This window comes from Palaemon carinicauda, chromosome 35 (genome assembly GCF_036898095.1).
Source record: "Palaemon carinicauda isolate YSFRI2023 chromosome 35, ASM3689809v2, whole genome shotgun sequence".
Classification (NCBI taxonomy): Eukaryota; Metazoa; Arthropoda; class Malacostraca; order Decapoda; family Palaemonidae; genus Palaemon; species Palaemon carinicauda.
The window spans coordinates 69,917,967-69,936,279 of NC_090759.1; the positions used below are offsets into that span (position 1 = coordinate 69,917,967).

The following is an 18,313-nucleotide window of genomic DNA, read 5'->3' on the forward strand; positions in this document are numbered from 1 at the left end:
GATTTCAGTCAACATTTAATATCATAATCCCCAAGTAATTATTACTATCGTCATATTAAACTAAGCAAAAATTAAATGTCCTTCTTTTCAGTGACAGAAAAAAAAATGTCATTTTCAATGACAGAAAAAATGCTGACATTACCATCATCGTTATCATTTGATTTCAGTCAACATTCAATGTCAATCATAGTTATCATTACTATCACTATATTAAACTAAATGTCCTTTTCAGTGATTGAAAAATAAAAATAAATGCTGACAATACTATCATCGTTATCATTATCATTTGATTTCAGTCAACATTTAATATCATAATCCCCAAGTAATTATTACTATCGCTATATTATAATAAGCAAAAATCAAATATCCTTTTCACTAACAGAAAAATAAATGCTGACATTACTATCATCGTTATCCTTGTCATTTGATTTCAGTCAACATTTAATATCATAATCACCAAGTAATTATTATTATCACTATATCATTATCATTTGATTTCAGTCAACATTTAATATCATAATCACAGAGTTATTATTACTATCACTATCAAACTAAGCAAAAATCAAATGTCCTTCTTTTCAGTGACAGAAAAAAATGTCATTTTCAATGACAGAAAAAATGCTGACATTACCATCATCGTTATCATTTGATTTCAGTCAATATTCAATGTCAATCATAGTTATCATTACTAACGCTATATCAAACTAAGCAAAAGCCAAACGTCCTTCTTTTCAGTGACAGAAAAAAAATGCCATTTTCAATGACAGAAAAAATGCTGACATTACCATCATCGTTATCATTTGATTTCAATCAACATTTAATATCATAATCACAGAGTTATTATTATTATCACTATATCATTATCATTTGATTTCAGTCAACATTTAATATCATAATCACCAAGTAATTATTATTATCACTATATCATTATCATTTGATTTCAGTCAACATTTAATATCATAATCACCAAGTAATTATTATTATCACTATATCATTATCATTTGATTTCAGTCAACATTTAATATCATAATCACCAAGTAATTATTATTATCACTATATCATTATCATTTGATTTCAGTCAACATTTAATATCATAATCCCCAAGTAATTATTATTATCACTATATCATTATCATTTGATTTCAGTCAACATTTAATATCATAATCACCAAGTAATTATTATTATCACTATATCATTATCATTTGATTTCAGTCAACATTTAATATCATAATCACCAAGTAATTATTATTATCCCAAATCAAAATAAGCAAAAATCATATGTCCTTCTTTTCAGTGATAGAAAAAAAGAAGGACTAAAACCTGCCGAAGGGTAATGACAGGTGGCAGCATTGTATCTGCGGCGCCGGATCTGGTGTCAGGATGCCTGGCAGTGATACAGCGGCTACTGACGGCGGCGACGAGACGAAAGACTTGGCACAATCACAAGGCAGCCCTCACGGCCTACCTCCACACCAACATTCCCCACAACCTTCGGCAGCGCCTACAGGTTGGTGGTCTCAATCGACTTTTTTTTTTTTCAGGACACTTTTTATTCATTATTTCCTTTCCTCACTGGGCTATTTACGCTGTTGGGGGTCTTAGGCTTATAGCACCTGCTTTTTAAACTTGGGTTGTAGCTTGGCTAATAATAATAATAATAATAATAATAATAATAATAATAATAATAATAATAATAGTAGTAGTAATAGTAGTAGTAGTAGTAGTAGTAGTAGTAATAATCATCATCATAATCATAATCATAATAATAGTAATAATAATAGTAATAGTAATAACAACAACAAGAACAACAACAATTACAACAAAAACAACAACAACAACAATAATAATAATAATAATAATAGTAGTAGTAGTAGTAGTAGTAATCATCATCATAATCATAATAATAGTAATAATAATAGTAATAGTAATAACAACAACAAGAACAACAACAATTACAACAAAAACAACAACAATAATAATAATAATAATAATAATAATAATATGTGAACTACCCAATTAGAAAAGTTTATCCTTACTGATTTGTGCCTGTATTTTACCTTTATTTTTATCTTTAACAAAACAATAAATTCATGAAAATTATTTAAATTATTTACAGAACGAAACGTAATTTCACTGGTCTTCTTTTATCCTAGTAAATCGCATGACGTAAATAGCAGATCACTGTCGTAGATAAATAGATCACATGCTAGAGGAGCACCACTATGGTATCCCACGTACAAAAAAAAAAAAGAAAAAAAAATTACTTTTAAACTCTTTTTATAACGCTATATTAACATCTAAGTCATAAGCATGGAAATCTTTCTATCTCATATATTGTTTGAAAGTACTTATGTATGTTATTTTTTTTTATCTTTTTACTTGTTTTATTTTTTATTATTATTACAAAAAGGAAATTGTCCAGCCCAATGAGCCAAGCTCGACTCCCATAGGGCTGGACCGATTAAAATCGAGAAGAAAACATATTTATATCAAATTTATAAAATCGATAAAATTATATAGTAAATATAGTAGATAAAAAATATATTAAGATAATTCTTTTTAATAAATAGAAATTTAAATCTTATCTATAAAACCTATGTTTCTTCAAAATGTTAAAATCTGAGAAACCGTCAGATAAAATGTCAAAAACCTTTTATTTACCAAAACATAAATATCTCTCTTGTTTAAAAACATTGTAATTGATAAAAAAATGTTTTATGGCTAAAATGCATGTGTGTATACAGTATTGCACATATAAAGATGCCAATGAGTACTCATATCTCTCTCTCTCTCTCTCTCTCTCTCTCTCTCATATAAATACTGATAATAATTTGTAATTTTTCACGTTTCTGATAAAAGCGACCTACCAATTCTTAACTTCTCTTATATTCTTTTAGAATTACTTATCCAAAATCTATCTTTCAGAAGATCATTACAATCTCTCTCTCTCTCTCTCTCTCTCTCTCTCTCTCTCTTTCTCTCTCTCTCTCTCACAATACTTTATTTGCTTACTCCTTGTAAGTAATAGAACAAATAAGTTCAGGAAAAAACTTTACTGATAGAAAAAGCACTCCCTCTCTCTCTCTCTCTCCCTCTCTCTCTCTCTCTCTCTCTCTCTCTCTCTCATACAAACGCACACAATCTACCTCAGCCACCATCCTCTCATCTCCAACCACCTACTAAGAGAGCAACGCCTTTTTCGAGAGAGAGAGAGAGAGAGAGAGAGAGAGAGAGAGAGAGAGAGGGAGTTTATTTATCCAAACCATAGCCTATACAACACATGCAGCTGTTTTTAGTACATTGCAGGACAAATGCCTCAGACATGTCTGAATTTTGGCCAATTTTCATCGCCTTACTAGCCAGTGCGGATTGGTGATGATGGGAGATTTTCGTCTGATCACTCTCAGCAAACCAACCTAGTATATGTGTCCTTGACTAGTACAGCTTTGCTGATAATGGCGATGCAAATCCTTTCACCACGTTAAAGTATCCCCACTCAGAAAGGGACTGCATAATCACCTTTCCTTAAATGAGAGAGAGAGAGAGAGAGAGAGAGAGAGAGAGAGAGAGAGAGAGAGAGAAAGGTCATCTAGACCTTCTTCATTCTCGGAAATCGAAGTAACGATCTCCGGCAAAAGAGTCGAGATGCGGTTTCCACGAAAACTACCAACCCACAACACTAAGGTTTTCTCTTTAACTCGCGGAAGAATTTTTGGCGTATCGACAAGAATGCGTCGGTGTGTAGTGCAAGGACGCAGAATTAAGCGGCGTATCGTCTATTTGAGGGATGCTGTGTGCTTTGGATTAATAATCTCTCTCTCTCTCTCTCTCTCTCTCTCTCTCTCTCTCCGGATTTACTTAAACGGCGTATCGTTTATTTAAGGGATGATGTGTGCTTTAGATTAATATTCTCTCTCTCTCTCTCTCTCTCTCTCTCTCTCTCTCTCTCAGACCATCCAAGACTGGAAGATGCAAAATACACCGGAAGATGCATTAGCAACTCTCTGAGGGACCTGGGGGAACCCAGACATAGAATAAGGCTCCCTCTCTCTCTCTCTCTCTCTCTCTCTCTCTCTCTCTCTCTTATCAAATGTCTCGATCCTTTTCACTCGCCAGCGACCACCACATACATATCTCTAAATCTCCCTTTCTAAAATAATCTCATTTTCATTTCTAATCGTTCGTATGTATAAATAGTAATAGTTCGTATGTATGAATAGTAATAGTTCGTAAGTATGATTAGTAATAGTTCGTATGTGTGAATAGTATAGTTCGTAAGTATGATTAGTAATAGTTCGTATGTGTGAATAGTAATAGTTCGTATGTATGAATAGTAATAGTTCGTAAGTATGAATAGTGATAATTCGTAAGTATGAATAGTAATGGTTCGTATGTATGAATAATAATAGTTCGTAAGTATGAATAGTAATAGTTCGTATGTATGATTAGTAACAGTTCGTAAGTATGAATAGTAATAGTTCGTATGTATGAATAGTAATAGTTCGTATGTATGAATAGTAATAGTTCGTATGTATGAATAGTAATAGTTTCATATGTATGAATATATCAACAGTGTTTCATAAATACTTGCGGCACGGAGATAATCTCTATCTCGTTCCCATAAGTGTATCATCACTTACAGTTCATTTTTTTTATTTACTTGCATAAACCATCATAACTAACGATAAATTCCTTTCATTTCAAAACACACCATCTTAAAACAAGGACAACAGGTGAGGCTAAGGTACATCCCCCTTATTCTATATACCTTGGGTACATCTGGGCTTCGAATTCCACTGTAGCGGAAGGAAATAGCGAGAGAAACCGCGAATGCTAGAATTTATAAATAAAAAGTAATTAAAAATAAGATAAAAGATTTTTATCAGAGAATTGATTCATCAGGAATGCAGGTGTCGCTTCCGGTGGTGCGTTTTGAGGACGAATTTACCACGAGGTCATTTAAGGGGAAACTTAGAATTGTGTTCTCCTTCAGTTTATAATTCATTATTGATAACAAGTGTGCGCGACCCGTCAAAAATGACGGCTAAATACTTAGATGTGCACATATATGCACATACGTCTGGTAATGCCGCTGAGTGTGACCGGAGGGAAATACACACACACACACACACACACACACACACACATATATATATATATATATATGTGTGTGTGTGTGTGTGTGTGTGTATTCTATATATACACAGTATATGTATGTATATATATATGTATATATATATATATATATATACATGTATATATATAGAATATATATACAGTATATATATATACATATTCATATATATTCTATAATATATAGACAGTATATACATGTATATATATATATATATATGCTGTGTATATAAATATATATATATATATATATATGTATATATATATATATATATATATGTATATATATATATATATATATATACACACACACCCAGACACTTGCTCTTCATTACATAGGGAAGATTATGATAACGAATATCATTATTATTAGGAGAACTGTATGTGTTATTTCCCTCTAGAGCAATATCATTATTTATTTTAAAAATCAAGATAATAGTTCGTATAATGAAATAAAAAATGCATTAATTCATTTTATCATTATAATAATAATAATAATAATAATAATAATAATAATAATAATAATAATAATAATAATAATAATAATAATAATTATTATTATTATGATGATGACTTCGCTCAAGCACCTGGGATCTGGGATGCTGTAGTATACAGAGATCTTATAAGAGTCGATTTAGGGTTTTTACATTCGTATATCACATGCTTTAATGGCCCTGGTGCCAGACTACGGGCGTTTAAGTGCTTATGATCACCAACTTTGACTCTCTCTCTCTCCCTCTCTCTCTCTCTCTCTCTCTCTCTCTCTCTCTCTCTCATATATATATGCAAGTACAAAAATTTTAGCGCTATACAGTAAATATACACTTATATTTATCTCAGTGCTAAAAATTTCAATAGTTTATAATGTTTATATTACACACACACACACACACACCACACATATATATATATATATATATATACAAATAAAGGTACACATAGCATTTTTAAACACACACCCACACACACACGTATATATATATATATATATGTATAAATATATATATATATATATATGTGTGTGTGTGTGTGTGTGCGTATATATATATATATATACATATATATATGTGTGTGTGTGCGTGTATATATGCATATATATATATATATATATATATGTGTGTGTGTGTGTGTGCGCGCGTGTATATATATATATATATATATGTTTGTGTGTTTTGTCCAAGAAGGTGTGAACTCACGATGATTAAATGTGTTTACTTCAAGCATTGCTGAATGCTCGCATCATTACTTCCTTGAATCTCCTCCGGCCTTTTTATCACCAAGCAAGGATTTACGAGCGGCAGAATTATGAACGTCCTCTTGCCAGTCAGTGCGTGGCACCTTCAGGGATAATGAAGGGGATGATAGTGAATGTATACATTCACGTCCTCGAAAAAAAGCACTAAATTATGACCACACGGGCAACCACTAAGGTCTCTCTCTCTCTCTCTCTCTCTCTCTCTCTCTCTCTCTCTCTCCCCCCCCCCTCGCAGAAGTCGTAGTAGGTTTTGGTCTAACTAACAAGACAGTGGTGTCTTTAGCTGTGTTATCTGAGTGGAAATACCTTAACGAGGTGAAAGGGTTTGTGTATCGCCATGATCAGCAAAGCTGTACAAGTCACGGGCACCTGTACTAGGTTGGTTTGCTGTGAGAGATCAGACTAAAATATCTGATCATCACTAATCCGCAAGGGCCAGCGTGGTGATGGAAACTGGCCATACTTTAGGCATTAATGAGGAAATATCTGAAGCCTTTGTCCTGCAGTTTATTAGAAACGGTTTGCATTAGTTGTTGCTGTTGTTTTTGTATCTCGCATATGAATTATTATGGAGAAATCAGATTTAGCGACCTTCTTGCGTGAGAGTTTTTGATGTGGTTGGTCATGTGGTGAGAATATGAGATGCAATAGGAGAGCGACGAGAGCAGAATTCGCTTACCCCTGTTAGATCTGATCAATATTTGGATGGGTGTCTGGTTTCTCAATTAGTGAAGTTGAGCAGCATCGCATCTTGTCTGTATTCCAAGGGTTGGCTATTACTTATGACCAAGCTATGACACTGGGTCTGGTCGGTACTTGGATTGGTGACCAGTAACAGACACTGTTTCTGTCACTTGTGATTGATTTGGGAGAATGACGAAATTGTAACGATAAGATTATTCTACCCTTCGGTCGACATAAGATGAGGAAAGTCTTGATCAAGCAACCAAACGGGATGAGACTGATTAGCTAAATGATATAATATAATTAAATTTCCCCTAACATAATGATTAGAAATCTAATCAACCTTTGTGTCAAAGGCTTAAGGTATTCGTCACCACGAGATACATCGGAACATGATCTCATGCGAGTGACATTTTTGCATGGGAAGTGAGAGACGGAATTCCTGGGATCAGTCCGTAATGAAATGAGTTATTGATCGGAATAATATTGCCTACAGTATCCAGCAGTGTTTAGCTTTCGCTTCCCTTTATCTTCATCTTCCTCTTCCCCATTCTCCTTTCCTCTTATTATTATTAATTAAAAAAGGGGATAAAATTCTTGACCATTATTAACGATCGCATCCTTCCCATAGAAGGGGTTGCTAAGCGTCCTATCTGTGGATTGCAATTACTCGGAGAGATTTTAAGAACTTGATTGGATTTATAAATTTGGGCAATATAGCCCGTTGCTTGGGCCTTGGTCATTTGGCACCCAATTACAAGGGGGGAGGGATATCACTTGTACCATGAAGTAAAAGTTAGAAGGAGCTGGACAGCAAAATGGAAGGAAGCAAGAGCAGATTTGAAGTGCAATATGAAACTAGTGCAGCTAGAGTTTTATGAATTTGAAATCAACCCCATGGTAGATTTAAAGGTTTAAAGGCCGCTCATGAATGGCAGAGGCAAGAGACAGTGACATTACCCTATCAAGCAGGACAATGCCCTGGTCACATGATCAGCGTCCAAGCTAGGACCAAGGAGGGCCAGGCAATGGCTGCTGATAACTCAGCAGATAGACCTATAGGCTCCCCCAAACCCCCCATCCTTAGCTCACAAGGATGGTGAGGTTGTAGCGACCACAGAAACTAAAACGAGTTTGAGTGGGACTCAAACCCCATTCTGGCGTTCACCAGTCAGGTACATTCCCATATCGGCCACTACAACCCTAAAAAAAAGTGGGGAAGAGAACCTAAAATATTAAAGAGTAAAATGGTCGAATTTTAAAAATATGATGGGAAAGTGAGCTTTAAATATAAAAAAAAACAAAGTTTAATCTTGTAATAAATATTAAATGAGCATGGTGTGATCAGCAATGAGGCACTCTGAGAGCTGTGGAATCAGCTAAGAAAGAGAACATGTGAGGTTTGCGTGGGACTCCATCAAATATCAATCCAATCTCAAAGTTCAGGTGGTGCTACGCATGAAACATTATTTGGGGACCATTTTTTCCCCAAGAATAAACTTCATTTTTACGTCAACTATATATATATATATATATATATATCCATCTCTTTCTGAGTGGGTGTACCTTAACGTGGTGAAACGGTTTGCGTATCGCCATGATCAGCAAAGCTATACAAAGCAGTCACACATACTATGTTGGTTTGCTGTGAGCGATCACACAATAAAACTCCCTATACCAATCCGCAGTTGGCCAGCGTGGTGATGAAAACTGACCAAAATGCAGATGTGAATAAGAACATGTCTGAGGTCTTTGGCCTGCAGTGGACTATAAACGGCTGTATCTGTTCTTGTAGTGTATATATATATATATATATATATAGATGGTCCCTTCGAAAGCTCAATAAATTTAATTTTTCACACATTGTGGGTTATTTTATTTATCATAAATACACGAAAAATGTATATGTATATATGTACATATATATATATATATATATATATTATTTATCATAAATACACGGAATATGTATATATATACATACATATATATATATATATATATATATTCCGTATCTTTATGATAAATAAAATAACTCAATGTATGAAAAAGGAAATTTATTGAGCTTTCGAAGGGACCATCTCCCTTCCTCTTCAGAAGAGGAAGCGAGATGGTCCCTTCAAAAGCTCAATAAATTTAATTTTTCATACATTGTGGGTTATTTTATTCATATACATATATATTTGTAAATTACAACCAAGTTCATAAACTTGACGAAACAAGCACTTTTCTACTTGACAAGTGATACGCATTCCCATCTATTCCCATAGGAACGAGTTTTGGCCGACTGGAGGGTGTATGACACGGTGACCCTACGTCTCCTGGAATTGCTCTTCTCTTCCGCGACGTCTTCCTTAGAGCTCATTTACGTCAGGACCTTCTACAGGGATGGCTTCGTCAATCTCTTGCCAAGACTCACGGGCCTTACGCATCTGCGTATACAGGTAATGAGGGAAAACTAATCTTGGTCCTTTTTAAACTATTTTTTTGTTTTAGATTTTTTTTGTTGATGTTAGGACCTACTTGATCCTTTTTAACTATATTTTATCGGTTTTACATGTTATTTTTGTTGATGTTAGTACTCACTGAGGTGTCCGTGTTGACAATCTTGAGTGTCTTCCGTTGTTGTTTCCTGATCGTCACTTTTTAAGGAAAAACTAATTTTGATCCCTTTTTAAGTAACCTAATTTTCTCTGCTTTATATATATATATATATATATATATATATATTTTTTTTTTTTTTTTTTTTTTTTTGCTGATATTAGGACCCTCTTAGGTGTCCTTGTTGACATAATCTTGAGTGTCTTCCGTTGTTCTTTTCTGATCGTAAATTTTTCTTTCAAGTCATTATGGAAACCCTCAGAATCTCTTTTACTTCATTTTGTTATCTGAATTTAGATTTAAAGTATGTATTGAAAATCTCATTTCGCCAATGATAGCAAAAAAACAACTTCTTTCATAATGGAATGTAACCTGTTTGATTCAAGCATTTTTGCAAATGAGATAAAAAAAATCCACTTTGCTTCCTAATGTGTGTTATTTTCTGTTCTGTAATCCTATCCTTGGCAATTGCCTTGTTTATGTAGTCTTGAAAACCAAATCCCCTTTTTGTAAGTTTAAGTCTCTGTCTTTCTTTTTTTCACCTCTACCTCTCCTGACAGGACCCTGTATGGACGCTTAGCAGACGACAACTAGGGGTCACTCTTGTGTCTATTTCTAAAATGACCTACCTAAGGGTGCTGACCTTACAGTACTGTGGGCATGACGCCCTTTTGGCAGCTGCAGGTGCAAGCTGTCCTCACCTACAGGTAAGAACTAAAAAACTTTATATAGCATCAATTCATAGATTTATATCAATGATATAATTAAATTGCAAAATAGGAAATGTATTACCTTTTTTTCTGTATGAATAAACGCCATACATAAACCATACTTTTGCCTGCAAATTTTGACAATATTTCATGGATGATTTTGTACCAGTCCCAATATTTCTGAAGTACGACTATTCTTTTATCCACCTTTCCAAAAGTCATTTACGACCCTTAATTGTGTTCTTTTCGCTTTGTTCTACTTTCCCTGAACCACTAACCTATTTACAATCTATGTTTATGCCTTTTGCCCAAATATTTTTCTGATCCATTTTTCAGCTGTTTATTTTGCCATTTATCATAACATAAATAAAATCTATTTATCAAATACCATTTCTGCTTTCAGACATAGACGACTTTTATTGCTCAAACATGAATTTCGTGACCTCAGTTTATCAATAGCTGTTTATGTTCTTCCGATTTTTTTCTTATTTCATTTTCAATCACTCTTGTCTGATTACATATTATATATATACTGTATATATATATATATATATTATATACGGTATATATATATATATATATATATATAACTCTTATGCTCCTTATCCTAATTCTCCTTTAACAAATTATTCAACTACCGTTTATACCGCTTGTCAAATATTTCCCTGATCAACTTCTTAACTGCTGTTTAAACCCGTTTTTTCCAATTTTCCTGACCTATTTTCTGCAATTCATGCAAAATGGCTAAATTTTACTTATAACTTGCTTCCAACATCTGAAATTATTGCATCTTTAGTTTCTCTGATTGATTGATTGATTTGAGGTTTAATGGCATCCTGACATCGTAGGTCATTGACGCAGATATCATTTATAAATAAAGATTAAAAGAATATTCAATTAAAACCATAAGAGCAAATATGTTATTATAAAAGTTAAATAGCTTTAACTTCAACCCATTGATTAATTGATTGATCAACCGTGACCCTTCTGCCATCACGCCCAGGTTGTGGACATGATGGGCGCGAGAGGAGTGACCGACGAAGGCGTCTGGTCTCTCGTGACGGTGAAGCCCGGTGGCTGGGGCGGCAGCGGCCTAACGGCGCTGGAAGAGGACATCGTCAGGAAGAAGAGTATAGCGGTCAGACTAGGGAAGTGTTGGGGAGCCGCCGTGAAGAGCATCACCTCCAAGCTAGTCTTCGCCCTCATGGAGCCCAAGGATCCTAAAGTGAGTTACATACACAACGAATAGTCTGGCATATTCTTACATATTCTCTTCTGTCCTCATACACCTGACAGATTACCAAACAATTCTTCTTCATCAAAGGGGTTAACTATAGTCCATTTCTTTTAGCGATGCATATTTGCACAGACTCGCAGCGGTGCCCTTTTAGCTTGGAAAAGTTTCCGGATCGCTGATTGGTTGGACGAGATAATTCCAACCAATCAGCGATCACGAAACTTTTCCGAGCTGAAAGGGCACCGCTGCGAGTCGGTGCAAATATGCATCGCTAAAAGAAATGGACTATAGTGCACTGTAATTGTTCAGAGGCCACTTTCCTCTTGGTAAGGTTAGAAGAGACTCTTAAGCTAGGGTAAGCAGCTCTTCTAGAAGTACACTCCAAAATCAAACCATTGTTCTCTAGTCTTGGGTAGTGCCATAGCCTCTGTACCATGGTCTTCCACTGTCTTGGGTTAGAGTTCTCTTGCTTGAGGGTGCACTTGAGCACACTATTATATCTAATTTCTCTTCCTCTGGTTCTGTTAAAGTTTTCAAAGTTTAAATAGGAGATATTTATTTTGATGTTACTCTTCTTATAATATTTTATTTTTCCTTGTTTCCTTTCCTAACTGGGCTGTTTTCCCTGTTGGAGCCCCTGGGCTTATAGCATTCTGCTTTTCCAACTAGGATTGTAGCTTAGCAAGTAATAATAATAATAATAATAATAATAATAATAATAATAATAATAATAATAATATCGTCTTCAGTGAAGACTTTTAAGAGATCAATCACGTTCCTTAAAGGTAACGATTGATAAAGTAGAAACAATTCAATTTCCAATTGATTATTATATAGGGACTAGTGTACGCGACCCGTCAAAAATTATGGCTAAATATCAAGATAGAAATGAACGCACACTCACATATTCAATACTTCCCACCCCTCCCGCTTTCCTAACTACAACACGGCAGTTGTGGTTTCCGACTGTACCTCTCGAGGTACTCGCTCTCACCAGGGTATGACTACTTCCGCTCCCCCATAGCCGAGGGACAGGGAGAGACAGTGTAGTTATACGTCTGGCAATGCCTCTAAGCTTGATCAGATACATACATACAATATAGATATATATATATATATATATATCACTTGTTCTTATTATAGGGGAGACAGTATCTTTATACGGTTTTGAACAATTTTTCCACTTTTGTAATTTCGGTGTCTTTGAAATAACTATACCGTACGCCTTAATCTTGTCAGTCAATAAGTGGACCACAATTTCTCCATCACTATCTTATTTTTATTGTATCACGTTTCCATTAGACATTGATGAATTTTATCAATAATATACACCTTGGTCCTCTAATCAATTGCGCCGTAAAACAGAAATATTTTCAGACTTGATACTTTGTCCTTGAAAATAGTTTGAAAAAGTTTTAATAGTTTTAATATAGTTCTATATTAAAAATCTGCAAAATCTAGAGCATTAATATTGTAGCGCTAGACATGATTCGACCAAAACAATAAGAGTATTATAGCATCTTGCTTTTCTAACTAGGGTTGTAGCTTGGCTAATAATAATAATAATAATAATAATAATAATAATAATAATAATAATAATAATAATAATAATAATAATAGTTTTGAATCATGAGTCATTTATTGTATATTTAATATTTCATGATTTATATTAGCATGAATAAAACTGGAAATTTAAGCATCTCAGTGATGAGATATAAGATTGACCTTAAAAGATTCTTTTTAAAAAAAGAAAATTTCATCAAGCGATATGCTCGTTTAATCCTTATGGCCGAAGTCTACGGACATTTCACTGAAGATATCAAATTATTGTTGGATGACGTAGCAATGACCTTTCAGTTACTGGCAACATTCTATGGCATTGTGAAGTTTAGTCATTGGCACGGTCAATATTATCGTTGTTGTTGTTGTTGTTGTTGTTGTTGTTGTTGTTGTTATAATGATAATCAGTGACAACGATACTGCAGGAATTTAAACTTCGAAGGTAAAATTTGGTTCTTTTATCTGGCTTGACAACTACAAAGGTTACTGATATGTTAAAGCAAAATATCCTCAATGCTAAGGAAAGCGTTTGGAATTACGCAAGATTGAAAGGCGTAGTGCTAAGTAAGTGAAGAGATTTCTGAGTAACTGTAAAGGTTCCTTATTAGTATAAATGTTGGCTATTTTCAATACTAATGTAAGGAATGGAACACTAAACATGTCCCCCAAAAATCAAGGCTATCTCAAGTTTAAATCGCTCTCTCTCTCTCTCTCTCTCTCTCTCTCTCTCTCTCTTCTCAATAGTTTACTTGCTTGCTCCTTTTAAATAATAGAATAAATAAGTTAAGGAAAGAACTTTACAGATAGAAAAGGCTCTCTCTCTCCCTCTCTCTCTCTCTCTCTCTCTCTCTCTCTCTCTCTCAATAGTTTACTTGCTTGCTCCTTTTAAATAATAGAATAAATAAGTTAAGGAAAGAACTTTACAGATAGAAAAGGCTCTCTCTCTCTCTCTCTCTCTCTCTCTCTCTCTCTCAATAGTTTATTTACTTACTCCTTGTAAATAATAGAATAAATAAGTTTGGGGAAGAACTTTACTGATAGAAATCTCTCTCTCTCTCTCTCTCTCTCTCTCTCTCTCTCTCTCTCTCGTTTATTTGCTTACTCCTTGTAATTAATAGAATAAATATGTTTATGAAAGAACTTTACTGATAGAAGACTCTCTCTCTCTCTCTCTCTCTCTCTCTCTCTCTCTCTCGTTTATTTGCTTACTCCTTGTAAATAATAGAATAAATGTTTATGAAAGAACTTTACTGATAGAAAACACACTCTCTCTCTCTCTCTCTCTCTCTCTCTCTCTCCTCTCAATAGTTTACTTACTTGCTCCTTGTAAATAATAGAATAAATAAGTTTAGGAAAGAACTTTACTGATAGAAAAGGCTCTCTCTCTCTCTCTCTCTCTCTCTCTCTCTCTCTCTCAATAGTTTACTTGCTTGCTCCTTGTAAATAATAGAATGAATATGTTTATGAAAGAACTTTACTGATAGAAAACTCTCTCTCTCTCTCTCTCTCTCTCTCTCTCTCTCTCTCTCTCTCCACGAAGCTTCAAGATGACATTAGCAACTAAAGCAAGGCGATCAATACTCCTACAGCAGGAAATGTCAGTAGTCCATGGTGATGATGATGATGTCATCTTTAAACGCTGCGTTATCAAGCTTTCTAGGTTTAATGTTTATCAATACTAATCTTTATTAACACTATTTGCGTCAGATTTCGTGATATAGCATGTTCGTTTGTGTGTTTTAGTTTTTACGGTCACATAAATTGAGAATTTATAAATGCGGACGTTGTATTCAAAAGGTAAACTTAAGTAGTTGTTCAGATCTACTGACTTTGTCTCTTCGTGTCTCAATAATAATAATAATAATAATAATAATAATAATAATAATAATAATAATAATAATAATAATAATAATAATAATGATAATAACAATAACATTCAGTTTTCTTCAACAATAACAAGACTGAAAGTCCACTTATTCATCCTCACGCGCGTATAACGCTGCCAGCTTCGTTTTATTATTATTATTATTATTATTATTACAAGCTAACCTATAACCCTATTTTGGAAAGCAAGATGGTATAAGCCCAAGGGCTCCAACAGGAAAAAATAGCCCGGTGAGGAAAGGAAACAAGGAAATAAAAAACAACAATAAACAATCAAAATAAAATATACTAAGAACAGTAACAGCTTTAGATTAGATCTTTCATATATCAACTGTAAAAACTTCAAAAAAGAACAAGAAAATAGCCAAATGCCCCGACCTAGATTTCGTAATCAGATATTCAATATTTAGATGTACTTTGGTTTTCAGTATTCGTGGTTTAGCATCTGTTCCAAATGCTTCCTTGCGTAGGTCTTAAATCATTCGTAAGCCGTGTTTTCAGTTCGTTTCGTTCAGAATGACCAAAGTCTAAAGAAAGATAAATATGTAGATCTTGAGAACGCCGTCAGGTTTTGACTATTTCATCACGTCCCGCAAATAATGAGATATTTATCATGTTCTTTATTAGGTAGATAAATTACTATGAAAAAAATACAGACGTTCGTATGGCTTCTTGTGGTATCTGATAAATTGTACGTAAAAGAATATTGAATTTGAAATGTCGATTTGAAAGGTTCGATCTTTCATTGTTCTTCAATGTCTACTTTGTTGGTATTCTATATCTTTATATGTTTTTTCAACATTTCCATGGAGCCTTTTCTCTGCCACTTAATTTATTTTCTTTATCTCTCTCCATTTATGCATTATTTCACCATTTTCCTCATCTTTTCTCTTTTTTTTTACCGATTTTAAATCACAACTACAGATCTCTTTATCATAGTTTCTCCCCGTCTCTGATCATCATCCCCCGTCTACTGTTCACATGAGGCCGACATATAGGATGCATCTATCACCCCATTACCATCACTCTCCTTCCATTTTCATCTCCGCGGTTAGAGACCTGCGGATCAGCCGGGGTCCTGTTTCCCATTTATGCGAGCCACCGGGGTCGTGTGTCCCATCTATGCGAGCCAAGAAATTCGACTCCTTTCTTCGATATCACATTCGAAATCGAGCCATCGTATAACCCTCGATTCTCAGTGAGGGCTACTGATATCATCATTTAATTCCCAGGCTAACTTTCTCCCTTCCGATGCCAAGGGAGATAGAGGGAGAGGGTTATCCAGTAGCCTGTGTTAGCCACACATTCCTAGAGGGTTGTCCAGTAGCCAGTGTTAACCACAGATTCCTAGAGGGTCATCCAGTAGCCAGTGTTAGCCACAGATTCCTAGAAGGTTATCCAGTAGCCTGTGTTAGCCACACATTCCTAGAGGGTTGTCCAGTAGCCAGTGTTAACCAGATTCCTAGAGGGTCATCCAGTAGCCAGTGTTAGCCACAGATTCCTAGAAGGTTATCCAGTAGCCTGTGTTAGCCACACATTCCTAGAGGGTTGTCCAGTAGCCAGTGTTAACCACAGATTCCTAGAGGGTCATCCAGTAGCCAGTGTTAGCCACAGATTCATAGAAGGTTATCCAGTAGCCTGTGTTAGCCACACATTCCTAGAGGGTTGTCCAGTAGCCAGTGTTAACCACAGATTCCTAGAGGGTCATCCAGTAGCCAGTGTTAACCACAGATTCCTAGAGGGTCATCCAGTAGCCAGTGTTAGCCACAGATTCCTAGAAGGTTATCCAGTAGCCAGTGTTAGCCACACATTCCTAGAGGGTTATCCAGTAGCCTGTGTTAGCCACACATTCCTAGAGGGTTGTCCAGTAGCCAGTGTTAACCACAGATTCCTAGAGGGTCATCCAGTAGCCAGTGTTAGCCACAGATTCCTAGAAGGTTATCCAGTAGCCTGTGTTAGCCACACATTCCTAGAGGGTTGTCCAGTAGCCAGTGTTAACCACAGATTCCTAGAGGGTCATCCAGTAGCCAGTGTTAGCCACAGATTCCTAGAAGGTTATCCAGTAGCCAGTGTTAGCCACACATTCCAAGAGGGTTATCCAGTAGCCTGTGTTAGCCACACATTCCTAGAGGGTTGTCCAGTAGCCAGTGTTAACCACAGATTCCTAGAGGGTCATCCAGTAGCCAGTGTTAGCCACAGATTCCTAGAAGGTTATCCAGTAGCCAGTGTTAGCCACTCATTCCTAGAGGGTTATCCAGTAGCCTGTGTTAGCCACACATTCCTAGAGGGTTGTCCAGTAGCCAGTGTTAACCACAGATTCATAGAGGGTCATCCAGTAGCCAGTGTTAGCCACAGATTCCTAGAAGGTTATCCAGTAGCCAGTGTTAGCCACACATTCCTAGAGGGTTATCCAGTAGCCTGTGTTAGGCACACATTCCTAGAGGGTTATCCAGAAGCCAGTGTTAGCCACAGATTCCTAGCGGGTTATCCAGTAGCCAGTGTTAGCCACAGATTCCTAGAGGGTTATCCAGTAGCCTGTGTTAGCCATAGATTCTTAGAGGGTTATCCAGTAGCCTGTGTTAGCCCCAGATTCCTAGAGGGTTAACTTAGTTTTAAACTTCGATTCTCTGAAAGTTAATGTTGCTGATGACCTGTGATTGCTAGTGTGTTTAAATCAGATTAACACTTGGTTCACAAAGGTTTAGCCCTAACTTTCCTCCAAGGGTTTAGCCAGTTTTTAATTTTCCCAATAGGTCAGGTATTAACCCTTGTTGTCAGGGGTTAGACAGAATTAGTCATTTTATCCAAAGGAGGTTACGTAAATGCTCACACTTAATTCCCAGAGGTTTAGCTTAGCTATTAATGCTTGTTATTGCCTGAATATCGAATATCTAACCCCTTGATTCCAAAGTTATCCTATAACCTTTGATTGCCAGGGGTTAGCCAGATTTAAACTTGATTCCTTGTGGGTTAACCAGCATTAAAGGTTTAAAGGCCGCTAATGAATGGCAGAGGCAAGGAACAGTGACATTGCCCTATGCAGCAAGAAAATGCCTTACAGACTGACCATATATACATATGATTAGCGCCCAAGCCTCATCTCCAGCCAAGATAGGACCTAGGAGGGCCAGGCAATGGCTGCTGATGACTCTGCAAACCCCACTCCTTAGCTCACAAGGATAATGAGGTTGCAGCGACCAAAGAAACTAATGAGTTTGAGTGGGACTCGAAAGTCTGGCGTTCAGAAGT

The 18,313-nt window shown here is 35.6% G+C and overlaps 1 protein-coding gene across 1 annotated transcript in view; it reads left to right on the forward strand.

The window, feature by feature from the left end:
- The first annotated feature begins 1,298 nt into the window (after nucleotides 1-1,298).
- Nucleotides 1,299-18,313, forward strand: part of LOC137627855 (uncharacterized) — a 19,550-nt gene continuing 2,535 nt past the window's right edge. Inside the window, exons 1-4 of the mRNA XM_068359275.1 lie at nucleotides 1,299-1,507; nucleotides 9,343-9,516; nucleotides 10,234-10,380; nucleotides 11,387-11,608. Of these exons, the coding sequence (XP_068215376.1) occupies nucleotides 1,334-1,507; nucleotides 9,343-9,516; nucleotides 10,234-10,380; nucleotides 11,387-11,608 (717 nt within the window). The 5' untranslated portion in view covers nucleotides 1,299-1,333. The remainder of the gene's footprint in view (nucleotides 1,508-9,342; nucleotides 9,517-10,233; nucleotides 10,381-11,386; nucleotides 11,609-18,313) is intronic.